The 27,273-nt window shown below is 47.5% G+C and overlaps 1 protein-coding gene and 1 long non-coding RNA gene across 2 annotated transcripts; one reads left to right on the top strand and one right to left on the bottom strand.

Annotated features, from left to right (window-relative positions):
* Nucleotides 1-457: 457 nt before the first annotated feature.
* Nucleotides 458-27,055, bottom strand: LPO (lactoperoxidase). The gene is made up of 13 exons (XM_058705758.1): nucleotides 26,821-27,055; nucleotides 21,831-21,905; nucleotides 20,877-20,964; nucleotides 16,513-16,673; nucleotides 14,761-14,878; nucleotides 14,283-14,412; nucleotides 13,317-13,523; nucleotides 11,494-11,818; nucleotides 9,442-9,602; nucleotides 3,565-3,817; nucleotides 2,532-2,705; nucleotides 1,297-1,534; nucleotides 458-1,110 (listed from the first exon to the last, which is right to left on the bottom strand). Exons 2-13 carry the CDS (start codon nucleotides 21,901-21,903, stop codon nucleotides 903-905), a joined length of 2,136 nt encoding a protein of 711 aa, XP_058561741.1. The 5' UTR covers nucleotides 21,904-21,905; nucleotides 26,821-27,055; the 3' UTR covers nucleotides 458-902.
* On the top strand, nucleotides 14,868-20,866 carry LOC131498454 (uncharacterized). The gene is made up of 5 exons (XR_009255436.1): nucleotides 14,868-14,999; nucleotides 15,076-15,125; nucleotides 15,288-15,353; nucleotides 15,438-15,547; nucleotides 20,607-20,866. It is a non-coding gene; the product is annotated as an uncharacterized LOC131498454 (long non-coding RNA).
* Nucleotides 27,056-27,273: the final 218 nt, after the last annotated feature.

The following is a 27,273-nucleotide window of genomic DNA, read 5'->3' as shown; positions in this document are numbered from 1 at the left end:
TGACTGGGCTGACCTTACCCGGAGGGTCATTTTAAAAGAACACATGAATATGTATTGGGCAGCAGTACAAGGAACATTCTGGCCATGCCCCTTCAGAGATCTCACAGGCTCCAAGGACTGCCCTAGAAGAAGGAGGTATTTCCCAGAAGGATTTCTGGAAGAAAAATCAACTTTAGCTGTAGGATTATCCAGGCTGGGACAACCTTTCTGTTTGACCCCTTGATGGCACTTCAAACCCTCTCCCTCATCTACGGCCATTGCTTCTTTCCCCAGGAGCCCCTTGCCTCCCACTTTTCTTACAGAACTCTGAAATTTCACCAAACCATGCCTTCTCGCCCCACAGACCCGTGCACACATCTTAGTGGTAAGACATGTCTGCACTGTAAACATCTAGTTACTTATTTGGCAGTGGTCCCAAGGCCTGCTTTTGGAAGGGAACAGTGTCATTGCCACCATCATCAGTCAATCATCAGATGTTTATTGAGCCCTTGCTGTGTGCTGAGCATCATGCTTGATGGCACGGGGGACACTGGGAAGCAGACAGAAGTCTCTGGCTCAAGGAGCTCACAATCTAGTTTGAAAGGAGAGGAAGAAAGTTAATAGTGCAAAGACCATGGCCTCAGTCAAGACTTGCCGCAGGGAGAGGATGGGTGACATCCCACAGACAGAGCAGATGGCATGGAAACAGTGGGATTCAGGTGGAAGAGCTGGAAAGGCAGAGGTGCTGGCCTTGGGTTTGAGCGAGGTGTGCATCTGGTGAGTGTCAAGAAACCCAGTTGAATAGAAGGCCCTGGATGGGGTGTGCAGCTCTAAGGGACGGGGTCACTGAACTTGCCTGAAATGGCATCATGGACCAAAGGGAGCAAAACTGCACAGTGTGGGAGGCTGGGAAATCTGGGCCCCTAATTCTCTACTGAGGCCCAGGGTGAAAGGTCCAGCTTGTCAATGGCTGAGCAATCCACAAAGCCTTGAGGGTAGTTGTTGGCCTGGAATGGGTGCCGTGGGACCTTGGTGATGTGGGTGTTGTCACAAACAAGGCGTGAGAAGGACATTTTCTGTAGAGAGTCCTGCTGCTTCTCAGTGAAGACCCCAGGGTTCTCCCACCAGAATCTGCAGAGACAGAAGCAGGGTCTGTCCACACAGCTCAGGCGGTGGCCCCTCCCTCCCCACTGTGCCAAAGGGGAAGGAAGGAGGTCACTGGGACCACTCTGAGGTCTGGACTAGTCCTCACACAGGACTTGTCCACATCGCAGAAGGGTCTGCTCACCCCTGCCTTCCTCACAAGGTTTCACTTGCCTGTCTCCATCACGAATCTGCTGGAACTGCTTCCCCAGGAGGCAGGCCAGGAGAGACCCCACTCGGCCCCTCTTTACCAGGGGCTCAGCAATTGCCCCAACCCAGATGTCGATGTTGGCAGGGGTCCCGTAGAGATCCAGTAACTTCTTAGCCAGCCTCTTGTTCTTCAGCACAGCATCCAGCTCCTTGAGTGTCCGGGGCTGTGAGAGGTCACAGAAGCCTCTCCAGGAGTTGTACCCTAGGGCAGAGGGGCTGACGCTGTCTCATCCCAGGAGCTTCTCACCACAGCCTCCCTTGGGGACATACCTGCCCCAGCTCCATCAGCCCCAGAAAGTCTGGACTCCTAGCCTTTGGGACGGGGTGAGCAGGGATCCATTGTTTTACACTCGCGGTACTTCAGGCATGAGAGGGCTAGCAGGTTATGTGGTGCTTACTATGGGTCCAGGCACTATTCTAAGTGCCATAAAAATATGTAAATTGAAGAACAGAGATGTTCAGTAACTTGCCTAAGGTCACATAACTAGAAATGGCACAGCTGGGACTTGAACCCAGGCAGTTTGGCTCTTAATTATTACATTAAATTGCCTTTCATGGGTATAAAAGAAAGGTCCGATAGTCATTGGTTTCTATTGTCCTCTCTCTCTCTCTTTCTCCGTCTCTCTTTTTTAAGTTTATTTATTTTGAGAGAGAGCTAGCATGAATGGGGGAGGGGCAGAGAGAGAGAATCCCAAGCAGGCTCCACACTGCCAGCATAGAGCCCAATGCGGAACTTGAACCCATGAAGCCATGAAATCATGACCTCAGCCAAAACCGCAAGTTGGATGCTGAACCGACTGAGCTACCCGGGAGCCCCTCTATTCTCCTCTCCTGATTCATCTCAACACAGGCCCTACTGATCAGTCATTTGAATCGGCACTTGACATATACTATCTTTATCATCGCTGCTCTAGGTCTGTGACTTTTCTGGGATTTTAAACTGGTTTTACAAGTCAGTTGTTGATCTCTTTTTCTTTTGAGGAGCTCCAAGATGGTATCAGATATGTTCTCTTGTCTCCACATTAGGGAAAATGGAAGATGCCATTTCACAGATGAACAAAATGAATTTTAAAAACTGGTATCTCTGCCTTATGTTTTAGAATTGGTCAGATCCTTAGGGTTAATGGAAGAGAGTCCCCAGGAACCCCAGTAAGAAGCTAAAGGTTCCCTGGGCCAGGCAGGACCTCAGGCCCACTCACCGGGCATCCCGTGGTCTCGACAGCGCTGTATGTTGATGGCGGCCAGGTCGAAGCCGTGGATCTTGTGAGTGGGCTGGAAAAGCTTGCTGCGCAGCTCTCCTGTTATCATTTTATTCTGATTCATCAGCTTGGACTTCTTGGCCAGCAGGCCCCTGACCAGAGGGTCAATTCCACCTGCAAAGGAGAGCCAGAGGCCGTCCTGGGGATGTGGGTAGCGTGAAGCTATCTTCCACTGCTGGCCCCTCCCCCTCCACCAGACATTTCTTCTTAGGTAAAAGTAGGGCCAGCTGAACATCACAGGTTGGAGGCCGGGAGAGAAGAGCAAGGTGCAGCCTGCAGGGTATGCTGGGGTTGGAGGGCAGTCCAGACTGCCTGCCTGGGGCCTGGGGTGGGGAAGACAGAGGCATTACTGGGGCAATGGCCTGCCTATAAGCTTCAGAAGTTTTCTGGAGCTCTAGCTCAGAAAGCCTGCTCCTTCTCCTTCCATATGTTCCCCCCAGGAACTTGGAAGTATGAGAAGAGGTGGCGGAAGCCTACAGAGAATGGCCCTGACTTGTGAGGCCTGAAGCAAAGCCAGTTGCGACACAGCCCAACTCAAGGTAAAGGGGAGCTGGGGCCAACCTTTGGCATGTGATGGAGGTAGGAAGACCTAGAGGAGAGCAGGAAAGAGCAATTTATTTCCCAAGCCCATGAATTCTTTGTACAGGGGTCAGAGAAGCCTGAGGCAGGGAAAGCCCAGGCACCTTCGAGGCCAGAGGAGGAGAGAGAGAATAATAACTGATATATATCGACCACTCCCTGTGTGTCAGGAACCATTGTGGGGTGCTCTCACATTTATGCCACTTAATTTTTTGTATATCCTAGTGAGATAGGTACCATCGTCCCCATTTTACAAATGAGGCTCAATGAGGTGAATTCACTTGCCCAAGGTCACGGGGGAAGTGCCTGGAGTCTGGCTTCTACGCCAGGCTTCCCTAGAAGCAGGCCGCAGAGTGAGACTGCCCGGTGACAGTGCTTCCCCAAAAGGACGTACCCTCTTTGACCATCCTCCAGGTGTTGAAAAAGAGGGTGTGCAGGGGGAGCTCTGCTTCTGGACCCCAAGGCTGATAATTCTCATCCAGGCGGGACATGGTGGAGGGGACCTCCGAGTGGCCAAAGCGGAAGGCAAAGGTGAAGACATTGGAGATTCGGGGGTCAGCAGATTGGTTGTAGCCTCTGTATGGAGGGAGCCACTTCTGCATCTCATCACCGAGCACAATGGGTAGATAGTCCCTGAAGGTGATAATCTGGAGGGGGTGGGGATACATATCATGAGGAAAGGGTAAGAGAACACTTAAATCTCCGCAGAGTGAGACTGGAGGAAGCTGCAGCTGAGGGGGATGAGTGTTCAAAAATCTAGGAGGGCAAATGGATAGCATATGTGCCCATTTCCCTTCCTGTGACCATAGCAGACATTGCTAATTGATCATGATACTCTTTCTGTTGGCCGCTCGTGTTATAGATGGAATTGTGTCCCTTCCAAAGTCATATGTTGAAGCCCTAATGTGACTGTATTTGGAGATAGGGCCTATAAAGAGGTAATTAAGGTTAAATGAGATCATAAGAGTGGGGCCCTCATCCAGTTAGGACTGGTGTCCTTATCAGAAGAGAGAGAGAGAGAGACTAGGGAGGTACACATACAGAGGAAAGACCATGTGAGGACACAGAGGGAATGCGGCCATCTGCAAGCCAAGGACAGAGGCCTCAGGAAAAATAAAACCTGCTGATACCGTGGTCTTGCAGCCTCCAGAACTGTGAGAAAATAAATTTCTGTTGTTTAAGCCTGTTGTTAATCAGTCTATGATATTTTACTATGGCAGCCCAAACAAACCAATATAAAACCTTAACTCAAATCATCTTTAGGTAGATACTTTTCATTCCTTGGATGATTTCCTACCAACATCTCCAGCAGCAAGATTTCTGGATCCAATTTAAAAATTAATATTGAATTATGGAGATTTTTGAGAAGAAATAAAGGGGATGTGTCTCTTTAATGGTTAAAACTAAGTGCATGGGGCTTCTGGTCCCAGAACAAGATGGAGGAGACTCATTTCCCCTTAATCTTCCACACTAAATATATGTAAACACTCTGGAAATTATTCCATAGACAACATAAATAGACTTTCAAAGCTGGAAAGAAGGTGGACTGACTGACGACCTCAGGACTTGAGGAATGACAGCACAGTGAGTTCCTGTATGCCCCCAGACTGAGTGCAGGAGAGCCTGGCAACCTGGAACCCCCAATAGGAATACACAAAAGGAGCCAAAGGGAGCCTGCTCTTTCTCTCCAAAGGACTGGGACGGGGGAACCCAGCAGAAACCTAGTGGAGAGCCCCCAGACCTACTTCACAACCCAAGCTCTGAGCCGTCCACACCTCAGGCTGGTGGATGGTCTGATATGCCTGCAATGGTGGCAGCAGTGAAACCCCATATCTCTCTGTTCTCCACACAACAGCCACAAAGAGACCAGGTGCAGTGGCTGCTGCTCCCCTAGAAGGTTGCTGGGCAACAGAAGGCAGCCAGGAAAGGGCCTTCCTGCCTTGCAGACTGCATCAGTAGGCACTGAATGTGAACCCCAGAGTCACCAGAAGAATGAAGCAGACCAGAATAGCACTGCAAAGGCTCAGGAAACAACTGTCACTTGGGGGGGGGGGGCGCCTGAGTGGTTGAGTCAGTTGGGTGTCCGACTTTGGCTCATGTCATGATCTAGCAGGTTTGTGAGTTGAAGCCCTGTGTTGGGCTATTTGCTATCAGCAGACAACCTGCTTCAGATCCTCTGTCCCTCTGCCTGCCCCTCCGCTTCTCTTTCTCAAAGATAAATTTAAAAAAAACTTAAAAAAAACCTGTCATATGAACTAAAGCCCACAAAAGTATGCCAGACATACATGTTAAACCCAAACAGACTTAAATAGGATCCTGAGTCTCCTAACATAATAACTAAAGTATCTAGGATATCATTTAAAAAATCACTCATAATGCCAAGAACCAGAAAAGCCACAGTTTGAATGGAAAGATAATCAATTGATGCCAATACCTACATGAATCAGGTACTGAGACGATCTGATAAAGATTTAAAAACCGTTGTCATAAAAACGCTTCAACAATCAATTACAAGTTACCTTGAAACACAAAACAGACCATCTCAGCTCAGCAAAGAAGTAGAATTTATTAAAAAAATATTGAAACTGTAGAATACAGTTGAAAAATACTGTTAGTATTGAAAAATACTAACTAAAATTAAAACTTGTTAGGAAGACCCAGTAGTAGAGTGGAGATGACAGGGTAGAACTAAAGACAGATCAGTAGAATTAACTCAATCTAAGCAACAGAGAGAAAATAAACAAAACAAACACACAAACCCCTCAAACAAACCAGAACCTCAGGGCTCTGTGGGACAATAACAAAAGAGCTAACACTCCTATTAATGGAGTCCCAGACATAGAGAAGAAAGGGGTGGCTAAAAAAGAATTTGAAGAAATAATGTCTAGAAACGTCCCCAAATTGGTGAAAGACATACACTTACAGATTCAAGAGGCTGAATGAATACCAAACATTATAAACCCAAAGAAATGTACTCCAAGATGCATTACAATTAAACTTCTGAAAACTAAACACAAAGTCTTAAATGTCGCCAAAGAGAAGCGACACACTATCTACAAATGAACACCAATGTGAAACCATGGAGCCCAGAAGGAAGGGGTATAGCATTTTCCAAGTGCTGAAAGAAACCAGAAGGAAGAGTAAAATAAACCTGAAGCAAACAGAATAGGCTAAAGAAGAAAAGTCTTATTAATGAAGAAAGACCTTAGATAGAATTCAACATCTGTTCATGATAAAAACTCTCCATACACTAGGAATGGAGCGGAACTTCCTCAACCTCATCAAGAGCACCCACAGAAGATTTACAACAAACATTACACTTTTTTAAAGTTCATTTATTTTGAGAGAGAGAGGAAGAGAGAGAGAGTGACCACAAGCAGGGGAGGAACAGAGAGAGAATCCCAAGCAGGCTCTGCACTGTCAGCACAGAGCCTGATGCGGGGCTCGAACCCATGAACCATGAGATCATAACCTGAGCTGAAATCCAGAGTCAGATACTTAACCAACTGAGACACCCAACCAACTGAGGCACCCCAACAAACATTATACTTAATGGTGAAAGATTGAATGTTTTCCCTCTAGGATTAGGAAGACAAGGATGCCAGTTCTCACCACTCTTATTCAACACAGTACTGGAAATTATAGCCACTGATATAGGACAAGAGAAAAAAATGTTTAAAAACATAGATTACAAAAAGAGAGATACAATGGTCTTTATTTGCAGATGACATGATTGCATAGAAAATCTTTTTTTTTTTTTTTTTTTTTGAAAATCTTAAGGATTCTACAAGAAGAACTCCCCAAACTGAGCTCAGCAAGGCCAGGGTCAACATATAAAAATCAGTTACATTTTTATGCACTGATAAAGAGCAAGTGGCAGGTCAGAAAAAATGTAATACCATTTATGACTTACCCGAAGAAAATGAAATATTCAGGTACAAATATAACAAAACATGTACAGGATCTGTATGATAAAAATTACCAAATGCTGATGAAGTACAGCAAAGAAAACCTAAACACTTAGGCACACTGCATTTACAGATTAGAAAACTCAATATTGTAAAGATGTCAATTCTTCCTATATTAATCTATAGTTTTGATACAATTCCTATCAGAATCTCAGCAAGGTTTTTTTCTTTTTTTTTGTAGATGTAGATAAGCTTATTTAAAAATATATAGGAAAGGGACAGACCTGGAACAGCCAAAACAATTTGGAAAAAGAATACAGTGGGAAGAATCATGGTTCCCCATAGTAAGTCTTGCTGTGTAGCCAGAGTAAACACTGTGGTGCTGGTATAGGAATAGACACACAGATTAACAGAATAGAATAGATAATTCTGAGATAAATTCATATTAATATGCCCAAAAAATTTTTGATAAGGAACAAAAGCAATTCACTAGAGGAGGGATAGCCTTTTCAGTAAGTGGTGCTGAACAGTTGGACACCCTGTGGCCAAAGAAAATGAGCCTCACCCTAACCTTCACACATTATACAAAAATTAACCCCCAGTGGATCATGGCCTTAAGTGGAAAACATAAAAGTATAAAGCCTTTAGGAAAAACCCAATAAAAATCTTGGAGATCTAGGACTACAGAGAGTTCTGAGATTTGACACAAAAGCCCAACCCATGAGAGAGAAAAAAAAAAAAATGTGTCCTGATTGGATCTCATTAAAATTAAAAACTCTTACTCTGCAACAGATTCTGTTAAGAAAATGAGAGATTGGGAGAAAATATAAGTCACATATCTGATGGAAGATTTGTATCTAGAATATATAAAGAACCCTCAAAACTTAACATTAAAAGATAATCCATCTGAAAATGGGCAAAATATATGAACAGGTATTTTACTGCAGAGGATATACAGGTGGCAGATAAGCACAGGAGAAGATGTTCAACATGATTAGCCGTTAGGGAAATTCAAACCACAATGAAATAACACTACATACCTATCAGAAAGAGTAAAATAAAAAACAATGACAACAAATCACGACCAGGATGCAGAGAAACTGGATGTTTCATACACTGCTGGTGGGAACATAAAATAGTACAGCTACTCTGGAAAATAGTTTGGCAGTTCCTTTTAAAACGCGAAATGGACTTGCGATATGACCCACTGCACTTGGGCAGAGTTTTCCCAGAGAAAGGAAAACTTACTTGCATGAAGAAATGTATATACGAATGTCTATAGCAGCTTCATTCATAATAGCTCCAAACTGGAAACTCTCCAGATGTCCTTCACTGGGTAAATGGTTAAACAAACCAGGGAATACTACTCAGCAACAAAAAGGAAGGGACTGTACACATACAACAGCCTGGATGAACCTCAGGGCAATTATGCTGAATGTAAAGAGCCAGCCTCAAAAGGATACATACTGCATGGTTTTATCTAGGTAACATTCACCAAACAGTACAGATGAAGAGCAGATTAGTGATTGTCAGGGGATAGGGACCTAGGAAGGGGGAGGGTGGATGTGGCTATCAGAGGGGGGCAGGAGGGAGTCCTGAGGTGATGGGAGAGTGAAGTATCTTTATTGTGGTGGTGGTTACATGAAACTACACATGTGATAAAATTGCACAGAGCTACACACACACACACACACACACACACACACACGCACGCAAGCATGATTGCATTTAAATCTGGTGAAATCTGAATAAGACCTTTGGTTGGTGTCAATGTTAATGTCCTGCTTTTGATGTTGTACCATAGTTATGCAAAAACATTAGCACTGAGGAGGCTGGGTGTGTGTACTGTTTTTTTTTTTTTAACAACTTCCTGAGAACCTATAATAATTTCAAAATAAAATGCTTAAAAAATACGTGCACAGTTAATTCTAGTTAGTCAATCAGCCAATCTACAATAGCAATGGACTCTGCCTGTGACATGTGGCTTAGGTGCGGAAAATTGAAAAAGAAGACAATCCAACTGAAATAACCCAAAGAGCTCTGCAACAGTCAGTCCCAGGAGAGACGGAGCCTTTGGTCCCAGTGATGGTGGCATCTGGGCAGGCACACTGAGTGACCAACAGACAAATGACTCTCCAACACTCTGAGTTCAGGGATTCATTTTGGGGCAGAGAAGCTAAAGAAACAAGAAGGAGGGCTGAAATAATGAGGCAGTGGGAAGGAAGCAGCGGAGGAGAAGGGAAGAGGAGGTGCGGAACACAGAGGAGGTAGCTGGAGGGTGGCTGTGGGAAGAGTAGGGGTGGCGGGGCCGGGGGGGCAGAAGCTAGGTGGGTGAGGGAGGCAGTGCTCCTGGGCTTCTGTACCTGCATGAAGGCTCCCAGGATTTTCCGGGCTTCCTGGTAGAGCTTCTCTCCATCCCAGTGAGGGTTGAGTCTCTTTAGTTCTTTGGCCAGCCGGTTGTGCTCTCGGAGAAAGAGGGTGTGGGAAGCGGCCAGCAAGGTGTGCTCGGAGGCTCGGAAATCTCCTGAAAGTCCAGAATGCAGGAAGGTTGGTTCCCCCGAGTAGCCCCAAAACCCAGTAACTTGCACAAAGAAATACACGATAGTGCCCCCAAGGGACCCTCTCCTAAGCCCCTCCTTCCAGTTAACCTAAGGGAAGTCAAGTGGAATGGGATGGGGGTTGGGATTCAGAGGTTTGAATCTCAGCTCCACACACATGATTTTTAGCTGGGTCACTTTGGACAAGTTACTTGGCATTTCTAAGCCTCAGTCCCTGTATCTGTGAAAACGGGGATAAGAAGGCTGACTGCACAAGACTGTGCTCAAAACTACAGATGACATGAAAAAGGAAAATTTTGCTAATTACAATCCCAACTCCTTCTAAGATGGGGCAGTACAAACAGATAAGGGCTTTTGGTGGAGAGAAACTTTGAAAAGTTTTATGAATGGGAGTTTGAGGGCAGGTTCCTAGGTAGGGTCGAATTTGTCCATGTAACAATGGGAGGAGTATCTAGAGATGGGGGCCTTTGGAAGAAAGGAAAGAAGAGAGTGACAGGATAGGAGGTCAGCTAACTGGCAAAAGACCAGGTGTTCACAAGGGGATTTCTTGTGTCCTCTAATCTTTAGGAAAAGTCTATTAAATTCCCAAATGCTTGGTCTTACCGGATATTTTTGTGGAAAACAGGAAAGGGCTCAGTTTTGTATCTGGATTGATGTGAGATATGTGTGAACACAGAATTGAAGAGATCTACCCAAGAGATCTGGGCCTATGGACTGGCTTTCTGCCATGTCCAGGTGGGTGGGGTGGGGGCGGGGGTTATCCTGACAGAGTAGATTTTTGGAAGAGGAAAGGCCTCCAGGAGCCCAAGGCAAAGAGGACCAGGAGGACATGAGGCCCCCAGAATGAACAGAATTGGGGGGCTTTGGTTGTGCACAGGTTGTATGGAGCAGGGGCCTTGTACCAAGTTTATAAAAAGCCTTAAAAATATGCATTCCTCTTAATCTAAAATTTCTTCTTCTAACAAATTATCTTAATAAAATTATTAAAAATGAGTCCAGGGGCTCCTAGGTGGCTCAGTCGGTTAAGCATCCGACTTCAGCTCAGGTCATGATCTCGCAGTTCCTGAGTTCGAGCCCTACATAGGGCTCCGTGCTGACAGTTTAGAGACTGGAGCCTGCTTCCGATCTGTGTCTCCCTCTCTTCTCCTCCCCCCTCCCCTGCTCGTGCTCTCTCTCAAAAATTAACAAACATTAAAAAAATTTTTTTAAATGAGTGCAAAGATTCATCAACAAGGATATTCATTACCTAAAAACAATAAAGTAAAAATTAAAATTAAAATAAAAAAATAAAACATAAAAATAAAAAAAAACAGGAAAACTAGAAATGATTTAAGTGTTTCTAAATAGGATTGAGAAAATAAATCATGATAATGTATGTCAGGGAATATCAGGCAGCCAGTAAAAATCATGCTGGAGAATATTTAATGATGTGACATATTAAGTGAAGACATCAGGTTATAGAACATAACTGATAGTATAACCCCAATTATGTAAAACAATGTAGAACTATATCTATGATTTAAAAAAACCTGGAAAGGTGGGCATTAAAAATGTTAACAATGATCATTTGTGGGTGGTAGGTTTTTCTTATTTGTGCTTCTCTGGATTTAATTGTTTTGTTTGTTTGTTTGTTTGATGGTGAACACATGTTCTTAGATTCTGTATTCATCCGGGCCCTTCTACCAGTCCTGGACCAGTGCCAGAGGCAATGGGGGCTTGGTGTGCATTTTTCCAGAAAGCATGCGAGAAGCAGCAGCAGTAAAGCCTCTCTGGAAGCTACCTAGCAGCCTCCTGAAGTTTTTCTGGTCTCTCTCTGCTCCCAGTCCTTGGGCCCCTCTGTTCCCAGCCTGGACTCACCTGCCAGGAAGCAGGGCACTTGGGCGGTGGTGTTGATGAACTCACAGGGGCTTGGCTTCTTGATGTCAAAGGGCAAGTAAGCCAGTCCGTGGTCCCAGATCTCCTGGTTCACAGCCATGAGGCCCAGCGGGCTGCTGAGGTTTCGAAGGCGGCTGGCCAGGCTGGGCTCAGGACCGTATACAAGGCTGGCATCCAGGAAGGAGGTCAGAGCGTTAATCTGATCTCGAGCCAGGGACTGATAAGGTGGAGTGGGGCAGACGAACCCAGCTCGGAAGAAAGGCATGCACTTCCCTTGAGTCTTCACCTTGGGGTCATTGGGAGGGAACTGCAGAGAGATTGGGGGGTGGGTGACTGGGCAGAGGTGGCACAGCTGGGATCTGGCAATCTCTCCCCAGGGTGGGTCTGGATGCGGCTGGCAAAGATGCTGATGGAGCCCTCCTGGGACCCTGGGACCAGACACTGATTCCAGATGCCTCCTGCTGACACTATACATCCTGAGCCACAATGCCCTGAAGTTCATTACATCCCACTGTGTAAAAAGTCTGAGGGGAATCATTCACTCTTTTATAGCAGAGGTTCCAAACTTTTGGTGGGGAGGGAGTCCTGAGATCCCTGGACAGGGAAGCAGGACAAAAAATAGGAAAGGCTTTGTTAATAACTACTATGAACGGAGTACTTGGGGGGTTTAGTCGGTTGAGCGACCGACTCTTGATTTTGGCTCAGGGCATGATCTCGTGGTTCATGGGTTCGAGTCCAGCGTTGAGCCCTTCCTGCACGAGTCCTCCCTCACGAACTCCCTCCTCCCATTAAGCCTCCCCCCAGTGAACACTGTGATGAGCCCCTGAGTCCAAGTCTGCTTGGTATTCTCTATCTCCCTCTCTCTTGACCCCTCCCCCATTTGCTTGCATGCACTCTCTCAAAAGAAATAAACAATAACAAAATTACTAAAAACAGCTACCATTTATTTATTTTGGATCTAACATGTGCTATGCATTATGCATACTTTATCTCACTTTGGTCCTCAAAAAATGTAAGGTAGATAATTCAGTTCCATTTTACAGGTGAGAAAATCGAGGCTCAGAAAGGTTAAGTAATTTGTTCCAGAACTTGTAAACAGGAAGGGAAATATATGGGATTCAGATCTAGACTGACTTCTCTCCACAGTCCGTGTTCTTTACACCATAGCACAGAGCCTTGATTTGTTTGAGTGAATAAATCACTCTCTAACTGTAAAATAAGAAAAAAATGGGGCACCATTGCAAGTGCCTCTCTCTTCCTGCTGCCCACAAATCCCTGCTCTCACTGATTCATCCATCAAATTGCAGCTCTTTCTGGGAGCAGCCGTCCCAGACCCCGATGACTTACAGCAGCGTTCTACAAACTTCACTGAGTATAGAACGAATCTCCTAGAGATCCTGGTATAATGTAGATTTTGTTTCCCAATGTCTGGGATGAGGCTTGAGATTTTACATTTCTAAGAAGTCCCCAAGTGATGCCAATGCTGCTGGGCCAGGCACATAGACGACCCGCCCCTCCCCAGAGCTTCCCAATTTCACCATTAGTGGTTACTTGTCCATTTCCCACACAGGCTCTTTGTCCTTGAGGAAAGGAACAGTGTCTTATTCACCTTTGAATCCCCAGTGCTTAGTGCCGTGCCTGGCACGGAGTAGATGATTAATGTCTATTTATTGAATAAATGGATGAGTGAATGAATGGATGTGTGAGGCTTGGGAAGCTGTCAAATCAGCATTCGAGATCTACCATGAGGTACCCTGCTAGTCAGGGAGGCAGGGGTTTTGTCACCAACAGCTGCAGGGGCCTACCATGATGGGGAAGCAGTTGTCTCCCTGGATACAGTACTTGTCACACTGGGCTTTGGAGTACTCGCTGCTCCCCAGCTCGGTGTCGGGGGCAAAATCCAGGTCATGGTCCACAATTTGACCCCACTGCATGAACAGCAAGGACGTGTTTTGGTCCAGAACACCCTCCTCACTCAGGTAGCCTGCAATCTTGTTGGAAACCTCCCGGGCCTACAGATGGAGACAGAAGGGGAGGAAGGATTGGAGGAAAACGTGCTTTGAGGAGTCAGATTCAACTGCAGTTTTATTGAACACCCAGGGTATAACAGGTACATTTAATCCCCATGACAAGTTTGTGAGGTGGGTGGCATTACACCTTTTCTGAAGGTGAGGACACTGGAGAGGTGAGGCCAATTTCCAACGGTCCTGCAGCTACAAAAGGGGATAGTAGGGATGGGACTGAACACACGTCTGCGGGAATTGATGGCTTGCAAGGCCAGTGCCCTTTCCACTATGGAAATGGGAAAACAAAGACAGGCTGCTTGTGAAGCGACAGGGAGGTGCCAGGTGTCTGGGAGGAGGAGAGGGGCTCTGGGGGAGGGGCTGCCAACTCAGAAGAGGCCAACAGATAGGACCTCCGGGCAAACAACAGCTGATGCACCCCAGGGGCCGGGGCGGGGTAAGCGCGGGCAGGATGGGGCAGGGAGGCCATCTGCCTGGGAGACCCCAGGGTATCTGGCCTGTGGGCAGCTAGGACGTGACCACCACGTGGCCGGGCTCCGCTGCCCTCTAGTGGCACTTAGGGGAGCACGGCCCGAGCCCGTCCAAGTCTCCACCTCTCCCCGGCTGCGGGCCCCACCTCGCACCTCCGCCCTCCCACCTATTTCTTCTTCCGTTCCGTGCGCGTTCGGGGGCGCTTCCCGTCCTCTCTGGGTTCTCCCCCTGCACCCTCCCGCTCGGGACTCGCGCGCACCCCGGGCCCGCCCTCACCGGCGGGAGCGGGAAGCCGTTCCGCGTCCTCCCCGGCGTCCACCCGAAGGGCAGGGAGAGCCCGTCCTCGTACTCGGCGGGCAGCCAGCGCGCCAGCGCCCTGTTGGCGGCGCCCAGAGCGGGGTTTCTCCTGAAACCGAGCAAGACGCGCCCTCAGCCTCGGCCCGCGCTCCGGGCTCCGCTTCTCCAAAGCCCTGGGGGACCCGTAGGGAAGGGGCGGGACTCCGCCCGAGGGAAAGGGGGCGCGGGGGAGGCGCCTCTCAGACGGGGAGGGGGGTCGCCGAACTGCGTCCGCTCTGAAGGCGCGGGACTACGGCGGCCCCTTTGGAAGACGGGGAAGCTCGGGAAGGTTCCAATGTGAACGGGTTCCGGTGGGCCGCAGGCCCGGGAGGGGGAGGCAGCGGGGGTTCTGCCGGGAATGGCCAAGCGGCAAAGCCCCTAGCTGGGCCGCCCCCGACAACTGCCCGTGCCCCCTTACCTGTTGTTACAGTCTCCTGTAATGGTTCGGTAAGGATTGTCCTTGTCACATTTCACCACAGGAACGGGGACACCACAGCCCACCTCCCAAGACAGTGCAGTCAAGTCCAGGCCAGGTTCTGAAACGGAAGGGGCGCCAGAGGGGCTGAGTTCTTTCTCCATTCTGAGGCACGGCGGGGAGGCAGGAAACCGAAAGCAGAGGGGAACTTACTTTTCTGGGAATGCATTTGTCTGTTTTAGGTAAGCATTTCTCAGGTGGTTTCTTGTTTAATCCTGACAACTCATTGAGGTAAGAGGTTTAATTCCCATTTTACAGATGAGAAACTGAGACCACAGCGCTGAAGGGACTTGCCCAAGGCCACACAGGTAGTAACTGTGAAAGTGCTAGCATTGTTAGTGATTTTTTTTTTTTTTTTAATCAGGGCATTCGAATCAACAGATCTTTCTTTTAGAACGAAAATACCCCTGAGAGGTTAAGCACATGTTAGTAGGAGTTAGTCTGATAAGACTGCTTTTCTTCTTCTAAAGCTTCACTGACCTCCAAAGTACCAAGCAAGCAGGAACCTAGATAAGGAAGATGTTGGGAAGATACAGGTAATTTTAAAAAACTGTTTATTATTGAGAGAGGGCAAGTGGGGGAGGGGCAGAGGATCTGAAGAGGTGGCTCTGTGCTGACAGGCTGACAGCAGCGAGCCCGATGTGGGGCTCGAACTCACGAACCACGAGATCATGACCTGAGCCAAAGTCAGATGCTCAACTGACGAAGCCACCCAGGTGCCCCGGGACAGGTAATTTTTAAGTGAGGGGCGCTGTGGTCCTGGGAGGAGTAACATAGTGGGGCTTTACGCAGCAGAGGCTCCCGTGCTGGCACAGAAAGGAGAGAACTGCTAACCTCCTAAAGCAGTCTGTGATCCATCCTGGTGCCTGCATGAAAGAGAAGCAAGGGAATCTTGCTCTATGGGGGCTTCTTCAGGGGACCATCTGTGAAGGTTGGCAGGGGCAGGGGTTCAACCCTCTGTACCTTTTGAGTCTCAGAGTCTAAAGTGATCCCTATTTCTCCCTACCTCATCCCAGTTTCCTTCTTTTGGAACTTTGGAATTTGCTCAAGTCCTAAGCCTGCTATCTTCCTGGACCTGCTGTTTTCCCAGGAAGAACTTGCAGCCCCTTCCTCTGGTTGGGACCAAGCCCCTTCCTCCCTGACCCTCCAGAAGCTGTGACATTTGGTAGGGGTGGGAGTGGACGGGTTGGAGATCACAATCAATCCGTCACCTCATTGTTTCAGCTCCATATTATGCAAGACAAGATGGAAATCTCATTTCCTGTGACATAATCCCAGTAAATCCCCCTGGTACAGGTGGCTTACATGTCTCCTTTATGGAGACATAAAGCAGAGTAGTGGTGACACTGGTTTGGGACAGGGAGCCCATGTTTGTTGACTTTAGTACTTCCTCTGGACAGAGGCTTTACAGATGGCATTACACAAAGAGCATGAATGTCCCCTTATTTGGAGTTGGCAGTGTGACCTTGCTGGGCTTGAGTTCCTTTCTCTGCAAACAAAACAAAACAAAATAAAACAAAACCATACTGGCACAGCTGTCCCCTCAGCCCCTCCTTGCTCTGCAAGCCCACGAACCTGAGCAGGGAGAGCCAAGGAGGTGCTCCTAATAGGGGATACAGCTTTTGGTGACTCCTGTTCTCTCCTGCAGGGTCATGGCCCCTTCCCGCCATCAGAGGGTCAGTGGGTTTTCTGTACCTGTGGCATTGGTCAAGGCCACTTTCTGCCTCAGTCTCTTTAAGGATTCCTCCCACACCTGCCCGTTGCGGATGGCTGTGCGCGCCTGGCCTTTGGCATGCTTGAGGTACTCCGAGAGCTGTCGAGTGGTGGGTGCCTCTGAGCTCATGGCGGCCTTTAGCCTACAATGGAGAGCGATAGGAGAGTCAAGACTGGGCCCTCCAGCTCTGAAGCTTTAGAAGGGGTGTGAAGGGATGTGTGTATGGGGAGGAGCCACAGGGGGTGGCGGCAGCGAGGGCAGGAGACAAGCACTCCCGCGCTCTCAGAATCTTTCTCATTTCCTTTCTGATGCCTCTGGAAAATCTCTTCTGGGAGGAGGAAGCTATAGTGTGTCTTTAAGCTTTGTTGGGTCTGGTTCTGAGAAAGGGCAGGCAGATGGAGGTGAGCGCTTCCTGAATTAGAATCAGAGGGTTGTAGCTGTGCTGGCTGGGTCAGAATTAATTAGAGAAACTTAAAAACACCTAAGCCCAGGATGTCCTGACTCAGACTGAGGAACTCCTGTCATGTAGGAGTTTAGAAATAACAAGAGAATTCTAGAGATAACAAGCCTAGGGGCCTTCAGTTCTTCCCATGGAAACATCCTTAACTGCAGCTAGCCCTGGAGTTAGCGTGGAGTTTGCTTCGATGTGGGCTGTAGCATCCAGCCTCTTGCTGACCATTTTTGGGGCAAGATGTTCAGCCTTTTTATTCTTAATTTCCCGTGTGTAAAGGGAGAAGCCCGAATCCCTGCTACTAAGAAGTTTGGGACAAACACAGAGATGACTGAGTGCAAGGTGGTGTTAGAAAAGTGCCTCCATGAGAATCCACCACCCCTTCCCCGTGCCTCAGTCTCCACACATGTGGGAGGAAGGGTTCCGTGGGATGATCTCTATGGCTCTGAGACTCTGAAACATTGGAAGTTGCTCGGCTTCTCACAAAAGACAGCTCTGCTTTTGGGGTACAGTTCACTGGCTGCAACAGCTGGCCTGATCTATAGGTTAGGTTCTTACCTATTTCCAGGGTGAGGGGGCATGGTGTCTCAGTCTGAGGGACTTCCTGGGCAGGTGGGACAGGGACAAGGATGACTGGGATGATTGCGCTCTACTTGGCAGGCCTACCCCCGACCAGCCTCCCCCAACCTCAATTAAAAAGACCCAAGACAGTAAGCCAGACTGTCTTTTTGCTGCTGTTGCAAGAGACTGCGTGGCCCAGTGGCCAGGAGGGCTACACTGTCCAGTATGGTAACTTCCAGACACAAGTGGCTATTTAAATGGAACTTCATTAAAATTAAATTAAATTCAGTTCCTCACTGGTACTAGCTACATTTTAAGTGCTCAACGGCCACACGTAGTTACTGGCTCCTGTATTGGATGGCCCCGATACAGAAAACCATCACGGAAAGTTCTGTGGGCCCGCACTCACCTGGAGTTGGGGCTTAGGAAGCAAGATTTGAACATTGGCTGGTTTGACTTGTGACTGCCACTTACTAGTTATGTGCCCTTGGGCAAGTTACTTAACCTCTCTGTACCCAGCTTCCTTATCCATAAAATGAAATAACGACATTTCGTTGAGCCATGCTATTTGATCATTTTGACCTCAAAAACAAGCTATTTCATGTAGTTCAATTTAGCATTTCATACGGTTTGGGGGAGGAAGGGCTGCAAAGCTCCTTGAGCTGTGTCTGGCGTGGAATACACACATGTGTTATAGCCTCAGCGCCACCGTCCTCATGGGCCAGGGCCCAAAGGGTCCCCCACCCAATAAACAAGGTGCGCTGCTGGGCCTTCCAGGGCTCCACCCGGAAGGTCCCACGCAAGGTTCTGCACGCTCCTTCCTCCCTCCTGTGCCCTGGGCTCTGCGTGCTTCTCCCGCCTGAATGCGGGATCCCTCCTGCTTTGCTCAGGGCTGGGCTCCGTGGGATCAGCCAGGGTTTGGGAAGAAGTCTTTACCCATCTCCAGGCCTCCACCCTCATCCTAGCTACCCTCGCCTTCATCTGAACGGCTGTAGCAGCCTCCTGACCAGGGCCCCGCCCCACTCCCTGTCTCTCTCCACCCCCTGCTGTCTGTTCCCCACACGGCTGCTGGAGCGCACTTAGAGTCAAAAGCAGACCATGGCACTCTGCTTACCCTGGGACATGGATGAATCCATCCGCTTATTGCACACACACTCCTATTGTGGTGCCATCACTGCCTGTACCTAGTTCCAAAACATTTTCGTCACCCCCCAAGGAGACCCTATACCCATTAAGCAGTCTTTTCCAATTCCTCCCCTGCCCTCCTCCGCCAGCAACCTCTAATCTGCTTTCTGACTCTATGGCCCTTAGCGTCCACCTCTCTGGCCTACCTGCACGGTGTGCTCCTCCCTGTCTACCACCTCCACCAGCATTGGGCTTCTTTCTGTTTCCCAAGCACCCTAAGCTCTTTCTCGCCTCAGCACCCTTGCCTTTGTCCTTCCCAGTCCCTGGGATGCTATCCTCCCGGCTCTCTACATGGCTGGCTGCTTCTCATCCTCCATCAGGCTTCCCTGATCCCTGGGCCTAGAGTAGCAACCATCGCTTTGTTTATTTCCTTCATTGGATTGTTTGTGTAACAAGATGGTTATGTGTGATTCTTTATGTCTCCATGAGGCCCCTAAGTCCAAGAACTAACTAGTACGAATGAAGTCCAAAGCATGGCTGGTCAGTGCACAGCTTGCAAAGGAGGTGATGAACACTGATTTTGTGGCCTTTACTGTATCCTTACCTTGGGCCTATAAAAGGATTGAAGTTAAGGAGGGAGAGAGAATTTTTGTTTGGAGATAGTTACTGAAATACCAAGTACTTCCCTACTGCCACCATGGGGCTTCATCTGTGCTTTAATTCTAGTGATAAGGGACTTAAGAGGTGGGCTAGAGTCATGGCCAGTGGCTGATACCTGCCCAAAGAGCCTACAGGAGTGGAGGCTGGCACCACGCACTTAACAGAGTAAGCCAGACAGGGCCACACTGCATGGGATCTGTATATCCTCCAGCAGCAGGGTGAAGCTTGTAGTCTTCTGGAGCCTGCTTAAAAGGCACCTGGCTCAAGAGGGTGTGGGGAGGTGAGAAAGTGAGCCAGATGCTTCTGTACTGAAGGTTGGAGCTGTCAGCTACTGGCCAGAAACTTCTCTGGGTCAGGGAGCTGGCAGCAGAATCTCTGAGACAGCCAACAAGTGCCCAAGGTGGGGAAGACCTTCTGACCCCTTCAGGGCACTAAGTTGTGAGGTGACTTAGACCTTGCCCTTTGCTATCTCTCCTCCACCGCCCCCCCCCCCCCAGCTTAACCCTGAGGAGTCAGAAACCTGTGTTGGGGGATTGGGAAGAACCCAGGAAGGAGGAACTAGCAGACTGTGTTCCATTTCTCATTATAAACCTAATAAAGCAGCTCTGAGCCCAGGGATGTAGGAAGCTCTAGGCTTTGTCTTCTTACGCTGACATTTAAATTCCTGAAAGGATACTGTGCTTGGGACTAGAAGTGGCTGGAGTACCTCTTGTCTTCTAAAAGTAAAAAAAAAAAAACAGTATGGAACTGCTTAAAAGTCATTCAAGGGTCAAGGAGGAAGGAAGCCCCAATTCTAGTGCAAAGAGACAGCAAGAGGAAGGAATAAGGTTGTTTTCTGCTCAACACAGTGGTTATTCTTGTCTGTATGCCTCTAGCTTGATGGGCATCCTGAGAGCTGGGACCCAGTCTTCATTGCTTATTTCAAAGATCCCAGCCCCTAACATGTGGTTCGAGGGTGGCTGACTCTGCTGGTGGGCTGTGGGGTCTCCAAGTGCCCTTGGATCATTTTATGGCATTGGGGTGCTGCGCCCCCTAGCTGCTTTGGGTGTAGTTGCTGACGGCTCACACCTGTACCCTTGTGTGATTACTGAGCCAATCCTTGCTTAACTTCCTTCTTTGACCTTTCCAGCTTTGCCCTCTCACTTCATTTACAGCTCTCCCAAGAGTAATTCTTAATTAGTCACCTGCCCGTGAATCCATGTCTCAGGTTCTGCTTCTAGGGAACCGGGCTTATGTCAGTCAATATTAGTTGAATGAATGGAGAAATTCTACCAACAGGCTTTCTGAGACTCTGTAATGCATGACCCAAGGAAACATCCGGCCATGTGGAAGAAAGTGCTTCCAGGATTAAATTAAACATCCTCTTCAAGGTAATTTACAGGCTAAGGATTTTAAGACTCCTATTTGTCACACACTCAGAGTTGGGGGGTGGTGGTAGCACAGTTTGGATGATTGCTTTCTCACTGGCTTGTCAGGGCTGGCCTAGATGTGCTCGTCATTAACTGGAAGCCTAGCAAGGGGAGTACGCTGTGTCTGTGTCTCACGTACCTGGTCCTGGAATCCAGGAAGGCCTTGTTGACTTGGATCTTGACCTGATTCACAGCATCAGAGATGGCAGCAGTCGTGGTGGCCCGTGCTTGGAGGAGGAGGGACAAGGAGCAGAGTATCTGACACCATTCCTTTGAGATACCCTCTGCTTCTGTCTCCCTCTTTCTCAGCCATTACCCTCACCCCTCAAATCCAAGCAGGCAGAAGATTGAGATTAGGAAACATTCACAAGAATCCTCAAGGAGAAAAAGAATAGAATGGGAAGAATGCTCTCTGATCCTTGATAAGATGTCGGAATTGCTCTTCAGAGGTCCACTAGAATACCCAGGGATGGGATTAAGGTGTGTGACCATCCAGGTTGGCTTGGGCTACTGGGCTGTGGGGATTTTTCTGGGTTTTGGTGAGGTAGACACGTAAGTGTCCATCAAAGGACTTAGTTGATCACCAGGGCCCTGAGGTAGAGAAGGAGCGTTAGGAATTCTTGTTCTCACTTGTATTGGGGTCTGGAGCATGAGAGGTGGGGTGTGGTGAGTTAAATGGTGTCCCCCCAAAATACGTGTCTCAGAATGTGACCCTATTTGGAAATAGGATCTTTGCAGATGTAATTAATTCAGATAAGGTCATAAAGGTATAGGATTAGGGTGGGCTCTAGATCCAATGACTGGTGGTCTTATAGCAAAAGAACACACAGGATACACACAGAGAAGTATGTGAAGAGAGGCAGAGATTAAACTGATGTAGCTATAAGCCAAGGAGTACCAAGAATTGCTGGAGCCACCAGAAGCTAGGAAGAGGCAAGGAAGGATTCCCTTCTAGAGACTTTAGGACCCTGCTGACACCTTGACTTTGGACTTCTAGCCTCCTGAACTGTAGAATACATTTCTGTTGTCTTCAGCCACCCAGTTGTGATCCTTTGTCACAGCAGCCCCATGAATTCAATATGGAGACACTTACCATTTGTGGCCAATGCTGCAGCCTGAAGCAAGGTCAGGAAAGCTAAGAGGACTGAGAGATGGAGGGCTTGCATTGCTGAAACGAGACCCAGGATCAGATATGAGCCTTGTAGAGCCCCCATGGGAGGGACGGAGTCACAGAAAGGGATGGTAAAGCATAAAAAGCCCAGGGAACAGCAGATGCCCTAATATTGGAGTAGAGGTGGGGAAGCTACAATAACTTAAGTTAGCATCAATCATCTGTGCAGACCCATGCCTGCTATTGGGAGACATGGAAAGAAGCAGGGCTGGAAGGGAAAGAACTCAGGCTTCAGGGTCAGGAGATCTGGAGTTAAAGTTCTGCATTTGCTACAACTAGCTCTGTGACATTGGGCAGGTTACTTAACGTCTCTGGGCCCCTGTCCTGGCAAGTGAGGGCCAAGTGATACTGGATGTCTGATTCTGCCCTGATAGCCTGTGACCTGAGATCCTGTACCTGTCTTGTCACAAGTGTGAGAAATGCTGTTACCAAACCTGGAACAGGTCTTTGGAGTTCCCCTCCTTCCTTCCCCTGGGGATGTATTGCATCCGGGGAGCATGCCTGAGAAGCACGCACTCAGCTCCTCCCTTCAGAAACCAGCAAGGGCTTCTACCCTTCCTCAAAGAGCCAATTTGATGGGAGCACATGAATGAAAGTTGTGACAAAGCTCAGGGCTCCCCTGGGCCCACAGCTGTGCCCCAGGCTGCCTGGAGAGATTCCAGATCTTAGATTAACCCCTTCATTGTGAGCTTTAACCCTGAATGTAAATCATCAGACAAAAATACCTGCAGCTTTGTTGGCTGATGAGGGGTTTTGGGGGGTAGAGTGTTCATGAGGTTTGGTGGTATAGAACCAAAATTTTTAAAAAATGTTTATTTATTTATTTTGAGAGAGAGAGTGAACATAGGAGCAGGGGAGCAGCAGAGAGAGACAAGGAGACAGAATCCCAAGCCGACTTTGCACGGTCAGCGCAGAGCCTGATGTGGGGCTCGAACTTACCAACTGTGAGATCATGATCTGAGCTGAAATCAAGAATTGGATGCTTAATTGACTGAGCCATCCAGGTGCCCCTGAACCAAAATATGGGTTTTTAAAAAAAATTTTTTTTAATGTTTATTTATTTTTGAGACAGGGATTGACAGAGTATGAACGGGGGAGGGTCAGAGACAGAGGGAGACACAGAATCCGAAACAGGCTCCAGGCTCTGAGCTGTCAGCACAGAGCCCGACGTGGGGCTCGAACTCACAGACTGCGAGATCATGACCTGAGCCGAAGTCGGACGCTCAACCGACTGAGCCACCCAGGCGCCCCCTGAACCAAAATATGTTTTGAGGAGATTCTGGCTCCAGCCCCAGGAAGCACCCACGGCATGAGATAGAATGATCATTTGTTTCTATCATGTTCTCGACAGGCCCCTCAGATTTCACAGGTGGGCATGGGTTCTTCCCTCAGTGTGCATTCACTGGTTGGATTCCAGAAACACACCAGGGAGAACATCTCAGATTGGCTGCTCCCTCCATATCTACTTGAAGCTTCCTAAGAGAAATTGTGGTTCTGGAGCTTTGCCTGAGAGGCCACCTAGGTGGTCTTATGGACACCCTCTTGGATACTCTCCCCTTGAATTCGGCCAGACCAGAAGAGGACTATATCTGGACCAGGTAATTTTGGTCTCCGCCACACTTCCCCAGTCTTTCCCTCTGTCCTTTTATGATTCCTCTGACAATTTTTATCTTGTTGAGTGTACTTTTTGTAAGCTAACTCTAGAAAAAAAGGCAAGGTATGAACAAGTACCTCTCTGGCCAAGATTCTCCTGGGCACGTTCATTTATTTCCAAGAGGAGTTCTCAAATGGCTTAACCCTCGATGGGATCTTGTTCTTACACTTCTATGATCCCGAGTAGAACCATAGTCTTCCTCTTTGTAATTCGAGGAGAACATTGAGCCAGCCAGAAATCTGCCCTTTCAGGCATATAAAGGGCATGATGGGTTTGGAGTAAAATGTATCACAGATATATATATATATATATATTTAATTCTGGTAAAAACATGTAGTATAATATTTATTATCTTAACCATTTTTTAAAAGTTTTTATCTATTTATTTTGAGAGACAGAGAGAACAGGGGAGGGACAGGGAGAGCAGGGGAGGGGCAGAGAGAGCGGGGGAGGGGCAGAAAGAGGGAGAGAGAGAATCCCAAGCAGGCTCTGCACTGACAGCCCCAACTTGGGGGCTTGAACTCAAGAAACGTGAGATCATGACCTGAGCCGAAATTAAGAATAGGACAACTATGGGTGGCTCAGTTGGCTAACATCTGCTCAGGTCATAATCTTCTGGCTCAGAAGTTCGAGCCCCACATCAGGCTCTGTGCTGACAGCTTCAGATTCTGTGTCTCTCTCTCTCTCTCTGCTCCTCCTTTGCTCACGCTTTGTCTCTCTCTCTTCCTCAAAAATAAATAGGATTTATTTATTTATTATTTATTTATTCATTACAAAATACATTTAAAAAAAGAGTAGGACACTTAACCAACCGAGCCACCCACGCACCCCTGTTTTAAACCATTTTTAACCATACAGTACATAGTAGTGACAAGTATATTCATATTGTTGTACAGCAGATCTCTAGAACTATTTCATCTTGCAAAACTAAAAATCTATACCCACCAAAGACCAACTCCCTTTTCCTTCTTCCCCTAGCAACAACCATATCATTGATTTTTAAAGAGGGCTGATGGGCACACAAGTATTCATTATACTGCTCTTTCAATGACTAATGTATTTTGTAATAAATTAAAAGCAAAAGTAAAAGGTTAGTCTATGAAAAAAGACACCATGTGAGATAGAGGAAGAGAAATATCGTAGTTGAAGACATGACAGTTGAGAAATCTAAACAGGAAAATCAACTTCCATGCTCATTTCTCTTCTCCCTTCCTTGGACCCCCTTCCCCCTCATACTCCTCTCACTTGGAAGGCAGGGAGAGACCTCAAGGCCAAAGCCAAATTATTTTCCATGTCTTGGCCAACTTCCCTGGTGTGTGTGAAGGAAGGATGTGGGACAGAAAGCAGAGCCAGGCAAATGAAAGGTTATGCCACTGCGCTGGAAAAAAAGGTATGCTAAAAGATCCTGAAGGGACACTGTCTGCAGCCAGAGCCAAGCAGGGTGGAGGGTGGAAGACATAGGGGTTCAGGTGTAAGAGGTCACCAAGAGGCTTCTGTGATGTTTGGATATTTATCCACATTCTTATCATCATGCTCAGTGCAGAAATTATTTCCCAAGCCCTTTGGTTTGCAGCAAAGCCTGGGGCCTTCTCTGGGACATGAAGCAATATCCTGAGACAGAGTCATAGCCTCTGCCCCTCTAATGGCAGGGCTGGTCCACAATTCCTTGCCTCTATTCACATCCTCTTATGCAGTGCTCTCTCTGCCTGATGAACTATTCATTCTTCAACAGCCAGGCCAAATTTTGCTTTCTCTGTGAAGTGTAGCAGATTTCTCCACGCAAAGTTAGGTCATTCATTTTTCTGTCCTCCCGTTGGACTCCACTCATATCACATATCACTGTTTTCATGTCTGTTTCCCCTATCAGACCATGAGCTCCTCAAGGGCTATATCTTATTTTTGTTTTTTCCCATGCCCAAGCCTAGTGTTGGTACATAATAGGTGTTGGGTTCATGCTGAATAAATGAAACTCCAAGGGCAGAGAAGTTCAGCATCTGGAAGGTACAGAGAGTCATGATGGTGACAGTCCCTTAGCCCACACCTTAATGTGCCTACTAATCACCTGGGGACCTGATTGAATGCAAATTCTAACTCAGAAGGAAACAGAAGGGCCTGAGAGCCTATATTTCCAACAGGCTCCCAGGAGATGCTCCTGCTTCTGCTGGTCTGCAGTCCACACTCTGAGCACCAAGGCCTTCCAGAGTCTGGCTCTCAAACTTGCTGAGAAGTCACCAAGAGGGGCTTCAGGAAAGCCTGAGAAGGGAAGGAATCAGTGGGATTCTTTTCCATGAGTGGCAAGAGCTCGCTCTGTTGAGGGTGGTAGGATGAGCCATAGGAAAACTAACAAACACGCCGTCACCCCCGAAAAGGTTCTATTTGATCTTTTGAGTAATTCCAGGATCAAGAGGAAAATAGTCAAGAGGAGAAAGTTCTTACCAAGATCTCTTATTTTTTTAGTTAAAAAAATTTTTTTATACTAGGCTTCATGACCTATGTGGGGCTTGAACTCAACCCTGAGATCAAGAGTTGCACACTCTACCAACTGAGCCAGCCAGATGCCCCTATCAAGATCTTCTTAGAAGAAACAATCCCCTACTTCAGCCACAGGGTTTGGGACACCCAGTCACATAAAACACAATATGATTCAACCACTCCATTCTTCCAAAATGAAGGCCATCTCATATTGCTGCAATCCATATACCTGATTGAGATTCAGGTGTCCACAAGAGCATTGAAGACATATGGGACTAGGCATTCAGGGCTAACTAGATGTTCAGATATGCTATAAATACCAGGCATAAGATGCTGGAAACAAGATAAATATCTGAGAGCCCCATCTTAGGAAACTCTTAAAACACTGTAAATTTTCACTCTAGTTTAGAGGTTACATGATAGCAATCTTAAGAACACCACTTGGAGCATCATTCTGTTATTATTTATCCCCAACTCTGTGTGTTATCTCTTGGGCCTCAGTTCCTAAAGATGGTGGATGAGAGGTCTTATGGTACCTTCCAGCCCTAAGAGTTTATGATTCTGTGACTGTTTTCAGACTTGGAAAATCTGCCTTGCCCCACATGGATTTAATCACATTCTCCTTACACCAAACAGGAATGATCTGCCATTGTGGCAGCCAAATCTGGCACCAGAAAATGCCCACTGAAGACAAGTCCAAATGCAGTACCAAGCTTTCTGAGAAGCCTTTAGGAAATTTCATCAACTTTGCAGAAATCATGAAAGATTAAAATTAATGAGTCTTACCTGCCAAGTGCCTTGGCCTCTGGTGGCAGCCAGTGGAGTTATTCTGCTAGGAAGAACTGGTGTTTTATAGCTTCCACCAAGAATTTATTTCTGGGAAAGGCCAAGAAGGGAGATTTTGAGGGACTGAGATGGCTTGGAGGTTCAGCAGGAAACACCCTGTGACTCCAGGCAGATGCATGAGGAAACTGCAGGGATTGGTTGATGCAATATCACTGATTGGGTGGAAACAGAACCTCTTCTTCCCATTTTCAAGGTTAAATACATGGTCCTGCTGTAGTTGTGGAAGGCAAAACTCCAAATTCTGAGCACGCTTGTCCCTCTTAAGCCCTTTATGGCATCTGAAAAACTCTCAAATTGGGAACAATTGAATGGCCCTCTTCTCCACTCATTTATTCACTGCCTTTTGATCCCTCCCTTACCTTTCACCTGATTCTTTGTAGAAGGAGATAGATT

This window comes from Neofelis nebulosa, chromosome 16 (genome assembly GCF_028018385.1).
Source record: "Neofelis nebulosa isolate mNeoNeb1 chromosome 16, mNeoNeb1.pri, whole genome shotgun sequence".
NCBI classification, from domain to species: Eukaryota; Metazoa; Chordata; class Mammalia; order Carnivora; family Felidae; genus Neofelis; species Neofelis nebulosa.
The sequence above is the reverse complement of the archived record's forward strand: the minus strand, read 5'-3'. Positions and strand labels throughout refer to the sequence as shown.